The sequence below is a fragment of the Gavialis gangeticus genome, unplaced genomic scaffold (genome assembly GCF_001723915.1).
Source record: "Gavialis gangeticus isolate Ggan-Ray unplaced genomic scaffold, GavGan_comp1, whole genome shotgun sequence".
NCBI lineage: Eukaryota > Metazoa > Chordata > Crocodylia > Gavialidae > Gavialis > Gavialis gangeticus.
The window spans coordinates 88770605-88782684 of NW_017729034.1; the positions used below are offsets into that span (position 1 = coordinate 88770605).

General features: G+C 41.6%; 1 protein-coding gene across 4 annotated transcripts in view; it reads right to left on the bottom strand.

Annotated features, from left to right (window-relative positions):
• ADGRG6 (adhesion G protein-coupled receptor G6) overlaps positions 1–12080 on the bottom strand; it is a 204163-nt gene that overhangs the window by 6990 nt on the left and 185093 nt on the right. For all 4 annotated transcript variants that reach the window (XM_019527071.1, XM_019527073.1, XM_019527070.1 and 1 more), the window contains 4 exons: positions 9529–9643; positions 8633–8916; positions 4188–4289; positions 2632–2784 (listed from right to left, as the gene is read on the bottom strand). In XM_019527071.1, coding sequence (XP_019382616.1) covers positions 2632–2784; positions 4188–4289; positions 8633–8916; positions 9529–9643 — 654 coding nt within the window. The remainder of the gene's footprint in view (positions 1–2631; positions 2785–4187; positions 4290–8632; positions 8917–9528; positions 9644–12080) is intronic.

Sequence of the window (12080 nt, forward strand, 5' to 3'; positions counted from 1 at the left end):
CTGTTCCCCTGAGCACCGCCAGGAGTGACCAGGAATAACGGTCACAAGCTGGCAGAGGGTAGGTTTAGGTTAGACATCAGGAGGTGCTATTTCACAGTCAGGGTGGCTAGGGTCTGGAACCAACTTCCAGGAGAGGTGGTGCAGGCTCCTACCCTGGGGGTTTTTAAGAGGAGGTTAGATGAACACCTTGCTGGGGTCGTTTGTCCCCAGTACTCTTTCCTGCCATGGCAGGGGGTCGGACTAGATGATCTGCTCAGGTCCCTTTCGACCCTAGAAACTATGAAACTATGACTTGTGAAGCAACAGTATGGCATACTGAATCGAGACTATGTTATGGATCAATCAGAGAGAGGTGTACATGAGTGTCTCACATGTAAAATTTGGGAACTTTATAACATGATCTTCAGAGACCATGTGAACAGTCTGCTGAATTAACACTACAGTAACAGTAAACTTACTGAAATAAATCACAAGCTATGAAGCTTGATGGTTATTCTGGAACCTCCTTTTCCATAGTAAAGATACTTGGAAACAAAAGTCAGCTCATGGCATTGTCCCAGGCTCATGGCATTATCAAAACTAATTGAAGGCAAGATGTCATAGCTAAAATTGAAGTGCGAGGAGTCTGGTTATCCACATGAGGATAAGGACACTGAAGGCCTGGAGAAACAGTTATGAATTGGACCCTAAGAATAAGTTTGTGGCCACAGAACTTCTTGGAGTGGCACCCTGAAGAATTCCTGAGCAGGGAAATTGCCTATTGTTGCTTGTTTCCACTGTGTTTAAGGAGAGAGGATTTTATAGGGTCTTTGTCAATGAAGTTTACACCAAGGAAACACATGAGTCATATAATCAATTTTTCCTCCTAATGGAAACAATTCTGGAAGGCCCTGAATGTTGCTTAATTGTTTAGATTTAATTAAATGGGGCAACATCTATTTGTAACACTGGGATTCAGCCACAAAATTATATTCCACTTGAGTGAGCCACGTGCTAACGCAGTATAAAAATATGAAGGTAAATCCTAGAACTATGTCACATCACAGTAACCAAAATTGAAGACTGGAGTACCAGAAAAGAAACCAGTCTTGCAAAAGTGGGACAGCATTTTGGGTAGAATCCTATTTCATATTACACTCCCAAATGGCCATTACCCTGTTGTGTATTTCTGCCAGTTATCCACAGTTTATGAACCTACTTTATGGCCGTCTGAAGTATAACAGTTTTCAAACCACTAGAACTGTTAAAATGTTCTCATATCATTAAAATATTCTAAAAATAAACATATTTTTATGTCGGATGAATGGAATATAGAACGTACTTGTCATTGCACAATTTATATCTGATTAGCTGTGGAATAAATGTATGCTCTGTAAAAGGGAAAATAATTGTTTATATTTTGGGAAATCAGTATTAATATGCATATAGTTTTCATTTGTCTCATTATCACTAAATATGTTACAGTTTAGTAGGTGACAGGTTGACCTGGGGACAGGATAGGAAGTCTTTGTTTGTATTAGTAACTCTGCCATTAGCTACTTGTGGGTGTGTCTACATGAGACACTTTACTGAGCAGTAGACTAATTGACTGTTCAGTAAAGCATTACCATCTACATGCGCACATCACTTACTGTGCTGTAAATGAGTCTACTATGCAGTTAGCTAATACTGGTAAATACAGATAGTAAACTAACTGCACAGTAGATAATGCACAGTAGCACATGTGGAAACACTGACCAGGAGCAAATTTGCTCCCAGTCAGCCCCAGCACCAGTGGGCCACAGGAGACAGGGAACTCCCCTGGTCCTAGTGCTGCTCAGCTCCTGGTCCCCTCCAGGATCTGGGAGCCAGGCAACACTGGCACAGGATAGCTCTCTGCCCCCCAGTGTCCTGGCACTGTTCAGCTCCTGGCTCCCCCCTTGCATAACCAAGTACTAAATGACTGCACAGTAACTGGCATTACTAAGCAGTAGTGCTCCTGCATGGCTTCTGGGTGATGCTAACTATACAGTAGCTCCTAACTACTGCACAGTAGTGTCGCTTCACAGTTCATGCAACGTGACACTACTGCACAGTACTAACAAGCTACTGCACAGTATTAATATAGACATGGCCAGTAAGCCTTTATAGAATTAACAGCATTGTGTAGACATACCCTGTGTCATCTGGGAAATCTCTCACTTCTTTGTGCTTCAGTTTGCGCAAGCCAGGACCAGCCTGGTATCAGAGGCACCCCAACTTAGGCATCCCAACATCTAAAATCTAGGGGTTGAAGTTCAGGTCAGTGATCTGATCTGACCAGGTTAGGGAACCCTATACTCTTTATGGGAATACTTAGTTGCTTCTGAAGAAGCAGATTCAGTTGACTGGACACCCTATACGGAGAGAAGCATGATTCAGTTTGACTGGACACTATACAGGGAATGGATAAAAAGTCCTTAGTAAATGAATGTAGTCATGGTAAACAATAACACAAATTTAAAATGCTCAGTTCACCTCAGATAAGTAACATCTTTATGCATTACTTTCATGTGGAAGTCACTGGCTTACCTAGGATGGCAAAAATAAATGTTCGTTATTTGAAGCACCACATCTGAATAGGAACTTTGTGACATATCAGAAATAACTCACCTGTGTGGCTGTTTCTTTTGAAGTATGTGTTCGAGGTGGATTTAGATTTGGATGTCAAGTAAGTTGAGTTGGAGGCAATAGAACTAGAGGATAAGGATTTCCCCAGATTGTCCGAACTTTTCTTTATAATATTTGTTGCTGTCTTGCTCCAGTCTGAAAATGAATAGACAATTTTTAAACAATTAATTTCAGTTGGAACCAAGCTCCTATTTTTATCAGCTACTTAAATTTCAAGCATCAGATGCACTTTTTATATTACTTAAAACAGTTGCCTGGTTTGTTTCTTCTCTCATGGATTTGCTTTAGGAATAAGAGCCCACCCCCAGAAGCTTGCCTGGAACCTGTAGGTGCTGTGGGGCATTGCCTTGCTGCGTGGCTGCCCTGGGCCCAGAGGCAGCGGGGCTGGAGGCCCAGGAGGGTGAGGGCAGCCCTGCTGGTGGCATCCAGCAGCCTGTCATTGGAGTCCCTGCTGGGGTCTGGCCATCTGGATGGTGTCCAGGGGGCAGCTAACTGCATGGCAGCAGCTCTGGGACAGTGCACTGCAGCACTGTTGCTGTATGTGAGGAAGCCAGGAAGGTCCAAACAGCCATAGGCCAGCTGGTGGTCAGCACAGTGGGCCAGTAGGGCCAGCATGATGGCCAGCAGGAGCCTGGGGTGCTGGTCATTGCTGCCAGGGGCAGGGGCTAGATCAGCCATGGTATGTGTAGGCAGAGGTAGTGGGCTGTTGCGTGCTACCCCTGTGCTGTGCATGCTGCTTCTGGCCAGGGAAATGGCTGGCCATGGAGCACAGAGCAGGGCTGGCTTTTCAAAATGACTCATTGCACGGCCACAGGAAGTTGCATCAGTTTGCTGCTAAGAGCAGCAAATCTGCTGCCACATCCCTGCACCTGTAGATTCCTTCCCAGGAGCATTTACTCTCAGGTAATTTACTTGCAAGTAAACTGATCTCAGATCAAATGCATGTGTAGATGCACCCTGTGTTAACCTGTTCACGGTATGATATGTTTTTTCATTATAAATTGACACAGTAAGGTGGATCACAATTTACAGTGGTCATTTACATGCAGGCATTAAAGTCATTAGGAAAAAACTGTCAGAAGCTAAACTGCCTATGGCAGTCACTTAAAACCTAAGTGACCAAATACTCTCAAGCCAATGATGCTAAGTCAAATATTCATATTACCTGGGGGTGAGATCAGTACCTGGTATAAAACTGCCATAATCAATAAGGCGAAACCAGTTTACACTAGCTAAGTATTTTACCCATTTTAAAATACTGAAAGACTTGTTGTAGGAAAACTAAAGGGATTTCAATAACCATGATTACAGTATTACAAAACTTACCAGCTGGCAAACTTAAAGCAAGGTCTCAAGACTTTTTTTATTAAGTTTTATCTAAAGACCCCCCGGCAACTGCTGTTATTGAAACAATACACTATTAATCATCATACTCCTTGCTCTTTCCACATCTGTGGCCTGAACTGTGTAGCTGTGTAAGCTGCCCATCAGCCTTTTTCAGCTTACTCCTGGGTCTAAGGAACGGAGCCTGTTTTTACCTGAGTTGTCTGCCAGCCGGAATCTGCCACAGCAGAGATGTCTCCTCCATTGTTTCTGCACATTTTCTTTCATAGCACAGTGGAATATAAATATAAATAAACCTGTAAGCAATGCAAAAAACGATTGGCAAAGAGTTTAAAAAGGTTAAAAAAATATTAAGAAGTATTGTACTTAAGGGAGAAAGATGTATATTTTTTCAGAAACATATTAAGAAAACCAGTATCCCCTGATTCCTACTGGAATCAACCAGAACCACTGAGGTGTGTAATGTAAAAGATGGTCAAGCCAATGAAAGCTTACTTGTCCTCTAATTCTTACAGCCTCAGAACTTGCTTTGAATTGAATGAACCATTGAAAAGTTCAAAATCAAGACCGGAAACCAAGTACTGGGATATATTTTCCTATTAGGGAGTTTTTGTCTGTTTAACTCTTCAGGTACCAGACTTACAGAGCTAATATTATTAAAACCTGGAGGCTGGAGGTCTTTGTACCAAAAAAGTACACACAAAAAAACAGCACCTGTATGTTCATGTGCATTTCCTGAAAATAAGCCTAAACCTGGAGAAAATATATTTGCAGACTACAACATGGGCACACAACTAGTGTTTTCTAAAAGTAATTACCTGGTTTGCTCATACTGTTGCAGTAAAGGTGTCCACAAACACATGCCTGTTCTGTAGCAACCATGGTTTTTTTGCATGCCTATTTACAGCCTTCACATTTAAGAATACCTTGAGTTTCTAGGATTGCTAAACATTGATCAACTCAGATTGATGGCATAACTGCAATAATTCCCCAAAGATATTTCAGTGCTAATTTTGATACTAGAAGTAGTTTCTTGGCTCTTCATAGGCAGGTATTAGTTGTGGAATCTTCCATTTCTCTTTGGCTTGGCTGATCCCTGCTTCATTCTCATTTACTGAGACACTGCCAACACAATGCTGAACACCTGAGGCAATTGCTACTTCCAGATCCATATATAATTACATCTGCAAAGTGATTTAAGTGTGTTTTATTGCAGGCCAAAACACTTAACTGGGGAACCTTGAGATTCTTCCTTTATCCTCATCATGAGTAATACTATGGGCTAATGCCCACAGACTTTTGGATAGAAGAACAAAAGAACAATGTGTAATTTGGAAAGCATTTTTCCCATCCATAAAATAATCTGTTCTGTATCCACTGAAACTCTGGGTAATGAAGCACCTTTGCATGCACACTGGTCATGAACCTGAGCTTCTATAACTTTAAAACAGTGCCCATACTGGAGGCAATGAAGTCAGGGTGGATCCAGTCTGGTTGCTTGTGGTAAAGATAGTTGAATAATGAATAACCCTATTTGCAAATGAATTGATGGTTGATAAAAAGAATGCGAGAATATAATCTAGAAAGGGAAAAAAACCATTAACCTCTTTTTCACATACATTAGCCCCTTGTCAGATATACTTTATACATTCAGAAAGACTGAATTTGCACTTGGGCCATGATGCAGCGAAGCACTAATGTATATGCTTTAAGTATGTTAGAAGTCCACATTCTCACATGCTTAAATATATGCTTTAAAGCCTCAGTCTAGGTCTTATTGTGCCCCTTCACTTTTTGCACTGTTGCAATCGTAATTACAAAACTTAACGCAGAATTAAATTATTGTGAAAATTAGGAACACTATGCAAAGGTAAACAAGGAAAATACATAAATGTATGGTAAGAAAAACAGATGCAATCCCTTTGCCATGTTTGGGCTTAGTCCTTAAGATATAATTTTCAGTATTTAATCATTCATGAAGTTAGCAGTGTGTGTCAATGACACAACTTGTCTCTGAAAGCCAAATTCAGACCCCAGGGGTGGCTCTAACTCAGTTCTCACTTACAAAGTATTTGGCTTGTGCAGGCATATGTAAAATTAGTAGCCAAAAAAAGAGATGTTTCTAGTGTTTTACTCTGAGTATCAAAGCAAGAAAACTGTCCAGAAGATCATTTCCTATGCAGATGAAAAGATGAAAAACAGTAATACCAGTAGTTACTACCATCCACCAGATGCCAAGGCATAAATGAGTCTAGAGATATAACTTATGACCAATACAGTTTCATAGAAATCAGAGGTGGGGAAGACTTATTTATCAAGGGTCTGATCCAAAGGCCATTAGAGTTAAAGGATGTCCCTAATCCATCAGCCTGCCAAAGCAGGAAGTGCTTTCCAGTGAATACTACAGTATTGCTCACTGTTCTTATAAATTATTCCAACAACGGGGCTTAACCTTATTCCTGTGGGAAGACTAGAGTTTGCTGTTCTAAATATTTCCTGATACAACTCCCAAATTTTCCTTTAGTCAGTTTTACCTCATTACTTCCTGGTGGTCTCCAGCCTCCGTGATTTTGTTACTCTTCTATGAATTTTCTCAGCTTCAGCAAATCTTTCTGGCACTGAGATACTATATCTCATAGCAAGCTAATAATCAATTTTCAGTTTTTTCCCCCTGTGTTCACTTATTAGGTATTTGCAATGGTGACTGTGGGGTTTGGTTAATTTTTTGACAATATTGTTGTTTTCATGTGTATTCAATACAAGTGTATCACTTTCCCATTGAAAATAGTTATTTTCCCACTGAGATTCATTGCTTGAGCCTGCAAGTACACTATACATAAAATGTCTAATGAAGGCAATAGAAGTTCGGCTAAGAGAATATTTGCTGAATCTTAGCTTGTTCTCTTTAGCTGCTGAAGGTAGGACAAGAAGGAAGGTTCATGTTAAACCCCAGAATAATGTTCCTCTATGTAGAACAGCTAAATATTGGAACAAGCTGCCTAGATAAACTGTAGAATTCCTTCTGTGGCATTAAGAGGCTGGATAGGGATGTATCACAGATAATTTTGGTACGATTAAAAGCTGTGCTCATGTGGGAGGTAGACTAGATGACTCCTGAATTTCCTTTCAGTCCTATGTTTCTATGAGTCTAGTCTGTAATTATTCTCGGGGGGGGGCATCTACATGTGCAATTTGATTTGCAGTTATAAAATCCAGCACATAACACACCAGAGTTTAGTGCTCTCAGGTGCTGCGTTTACACGTGCAACCAGGACTGCTGCACACTGAGCCGGGGTGGAGCAGCCCCAGCTGGCAGGGGACCCAAGGGATGAGCCTGCCAGCTTGGGGCTGTTCCAGCCCAGCTCAATGTGCTGCAGAGGGGCTGGCTGGGGCATGCAGATGTTCCAGTGTGGGGCTAGCCAGCAGGTAGGCCTCACACTGAAGCATCCTCATGTCCCAGCCAGCCTCAGCAGTGTCTACACGTGCGTTTCCATGGAGTAAAATATTCTGCAGCAAGGTAGTACTTGTAAATACTGCTGTGGAGTTTATTAGTTTTCTGAGGCCTGATTGGGCTGCATGTGTAGATACCACCTTTTAGCCATTTTCTTTAGCATCTCAATTTGAAACCAAACCAAACCAAAAAAACCACCACATTATGCTCTTTCCATGAAAGCCCAATACATTTTTAGCAGTAAATTTGTCTCATCTGTAGCAGATAGAAAGTAATAGACATAGCGCAACTATTAAGTGAGTTTTCTTTTTTCCATGAAGGGAAGGTATTTTGCTGACCTCTGGCAAGCTGTATTTTCATTTCTGCATTTATTTGTTTGTGGGATAATAAGCTTTCCATAAATTACACTATTATTGATTTTTTTGGGAGATGGAGGCTCTTGCATTGTATGGCACATACACAAATCAGCTTTGAACTTAAGTCATTTTAAATGTCAGCTGCATAGTTCTATAATGTACTAGGACTTGATTACAATTTACAGCATTTTCCACAACTGAAGGATGAACAAGGCTGGAAAAATAAAATACCCTAACCTTCAGTAAGGAAACTGATATAAACAGATTGCTGTAGTCACTGGAGTTTCCTGAAACTGTTGGGAATTTAATAGAGCCAAAGCCAGGCTGGTCTCATATATCATTCTACTGTCTATTCACAGTAAATCAAAGCAGAACTGAGATTTGTTTTAATGATCTGGCAATAATTTCTAACAAGTATTTATAAGCTTTGCAGTTTCCCTAAGGGAAAACATTGAGTAAAGGGATTTCCTACATTTGTAATAATGCACTAAAGGAAATCTCAGTCTTTCTTGCCATGTATTCTGGATATTCTTGTTATATTTCAAACTGTATTGGAAAGGGGTAGTGGTAACTATGGAGTGCATGTTATTGGAAGGACTTGGAACTATCCATGATCACTACTAAACTAAGCCTTATAGTGTGCATGGGTTTAACTGTTTTATAGATGGGAAAGTGAGAAACAGAGAGAATTAAAGCGACTCAGTACATTAGAGCAAGTATTTATCTTTAAAAAACTTGGCTTTAAGTCACTTTCTCAAGATGCTGGAGCAGCTCTTCCCATAACATTAGCAGCTCTATTTTGCATTGCTTACTGAACTGGAATTCACCTTACCTTGCAAAGAATTGAAAATTGAGAAGAGGTACATGAAAGGGAGATTTAAGGGGCCCCAAGCAAAAAAGGCAAAGCCCCATGTCATGCCCAATAGGAAAGTCAGGCTGATCACACTACGGAGATTCCTCAGGATCTCTTCCCGCAAGGTTCGATTTGTTCTCTTCCCATTTCTTCCACAGATCTGCACCATCACCACAATAAACATGGCGATGTTCATAAGAAACATGATTCCGAAGTAGCCAGCACAAGTCACATAAAAGACAGTGCCATCTTTGATCCAGCAGCTGTAAAAATAACAAAATGCCATCTTTCTTAGACACTGGAAATTATGCTCCTCTTTGGTTATTTTGATCAAGATAAGCAAGTTTATTCTATATCTACCTTCATTACTGCACATTTAAAACGTCTCCTGTGTAACAACTCAAATCTTTGGACATTTTGTTTCTGTAACCAGAGTAGTACTCTGGAGCCTCTAAATGTCAGTGTGGGATACACTGGTATCTTGCCAGGAGCATAAAGGTTATACCTACTTTTTTATAAGACTCATTAAAAAAAAATTACTGACTTTTAACATACAGATGTAGCCTGAGGGAAATGTGGCCCACTCTTGCAATGCTTTTTCTTTATTTGAAATATATGATATACATGAAATAGGAATGTTAACATTTATTTGCTTTCAGCAGTATAAGTGATATTTTTTACACCAGTTTGGGTCACAGATAAATTCTTTTCAACACTTTTAAAAAGATTCAACTACAAATAACTTAGGAGATAATGACCTGGTTTTCTGCTTGCTTTGATTTTGCACTTACAAGCTTTATGAAAGCAGTTTGGCCACTCCCAAATTATTTGCCAAATGCATACATTGACTTGTAATGCTTTTAAAAATTACTTACAAATCATCTCCTCCTTGCCCCTTAGCATCTCTGCCATATAATTGTTTCCCATAGATACGACCTGCACTTGTATTTGTGCTGGCTAAAACAATTGCCACCACTAGAGCAGGTAAACCTGTAACACAAGAAAACATTATGGTGATTTTCTTTTCAAAAACTCTACAAATGTGAGACCTCTATGCAAATCAGAATAACAGATAACAGCAAGAGCTGCAAACTTTTGTATCAGAATAGAATATCTTGATGTAGCTATATAATTCCAGATCTCTCCATGTCATCCCACAACATAGAGAAAGGACACAAAATAAATAATTACTCAGTAAGCCCTTACAAATCTCACTGCAGTCAATGGAAGCTGCAGGTACACAACACTGCATACATGTCATACATCATATATCCGACTTAACTTTGGATTCACCAAGAGAAACTCATGCCTGACCAACCTGATTGCCTTCTATGATGAGATGACTGGCTCTGTGGATGTGGGGAGAGCAGCAGACATGATATACCCTGCCTTCAGCAAGGCTTTTAATACAATCTCCCACACATTCTTGCAAGTAAGCTAGGGATGTAAATATAATTTTAAAATATTTGTTTATCCTCCTTTAATTATATTGGTCAAACAATTAACTGATAATACAGCAGCTCGACAGGGCTGCTGTTGGGAGCCACTCCTAGCTCCTGGAGCCCTCTGACTGGGGAGGAACTGGAGAGGAGGCAAGCCCAGCAGGACAACACAGCCCATGTGAAACTGTCCTGGAAGGGATGAAGCACCTGTGGACCAGCAGCTAATGGCTTAACTGATGAGTCATTAGGCTGCTCTCTGTTTTTCTTTTAGGCTAGGGGTACTACACCCCTCTAACCTCTCTCTCTCCCCTTCCTCTACTCCTTACTCCTCTCTCCTTCCTGCATGCCCTGCTAACTTCTGATTCCTGCTAGGACACCGCATGGTTTCCCTTCCCTGCTTCTGTGACTGTGCATCTGGCCCAAGCTAAGGATAACCAGTAAGCTAACCCATTATCACTGCACTCATCGGTTAAACAATTAACCATTTAACCTTTCACATCTCTGAAGCAAGATAAGGAAGTATGGGTTGGATGAATAAACTGTAATTACTCTTCAGTCATAGGGGGGCATTTGTGTGTGGGCTAGAGGTGGGCTGTCCACTATGCCCTGTGCCCTCTTGTCTTTGCCCTGGGAGCTGTGTGCTGGCTGCACCATGCGTCTCCTGCCTGCCCGGTGGTGAGAGGCACAACATGGGACTGGATGGCTCCTGGGGCAAAGGCAGCAGGAGACAGAGCCCCGGCTGGTTGCAGGCAGCCTGCCCCAGGTCCCATTCACCCCTGCCCCAGACCCTCCTTCACCATAGGGGCTTCAATCTGCTCACCTGTCCCTTCCCTCTACAGACTTACCTTTAGGGAGCCATGTGTGCATGTGTCTGCCCTTCACTCCCAAACCCTGCTGCTGCCCCTCACTCCTGACCCACAGTACCCCACATCCTGCCAGGGAGTGTGGGGACTCCCTCTCTTGGTTCTAAGCCCCCCCCCACACCCACAGCCCCCACACCTTCACAAATTCCCCTCCACACCCTCACCCTCCAACCATACAAAGTACCTGTGTAGTTTTTCATAATTTTGAGTTTTTCTGTGTATAATTTTGTGTTTTTAGTTCGCGCAACTAATCACAATCAATTTTTTTTAATCGTTTGACAGCCCTAGACTAATTTTGATTCAATTGGACTGTGATTGCCACTTTAGTCAGGAGGTTAACTGTTCTGTGTTGCTTTGCAGTATTTTAAACACAAAAGACAGAGCCAAATATATCCAATACAGAAAAAATAAAGAGCTGTCTTGCTTCATGAATCCTACAGTGATTTTCCAGCAATACTTTTACATGTTAAAATATCTTAAGACTGGAAAGATTACTTGTGGTTAAACCACTGTACCAACATTGAGAAATTTTGGTTCAGTTCCTAATTCTGCCACAGAATGTATTCTTTGGCAAGAAACCTTGGATTTGATTCAAAGTCCACTGAAAGTCAATGCAAAGGAGAGACTGGATTGGGTCTTTAATTTCTTTGTATTTCAGGCTCTACTGATGGAAAGGTAATACTTCACCTTTTGTGTCTCATCTCTTGAGGTTTTAGGCTCTTCATGACAATGGCTGCCACTTATGTATTTACCCTGCACTTACCACGTATGGCAACATCCACGTGAGCATGGACATTTGGTTCTCCAGGGACACCTAGCAGCTGGACACCGTGTGCTGCTGCTGCTAGTTGTCCTCAGGGAATGCCTGTGCCATGTGACCTCTGGTGTGCAGCAGATTACCATGAGTGGTAGAAGAGGCTCGGGCCAGCACTGGGCTGGCCCTAGCAGCCTTATCTGGGGTTCTGGGGGCTTCCTGGGGCTGCAGCAGTGGTAATCCTGCTGCTTGAAGCATGGGCAGCAGCCAGAGCATGGCTCCAGCTGGCCAAGCTCCAATTTTGAGCGGCGTGTGCTGCCCCTAAATGTGCCACTCTACTCCTTTTTTTTTTTTTTTTGCATGGGTTT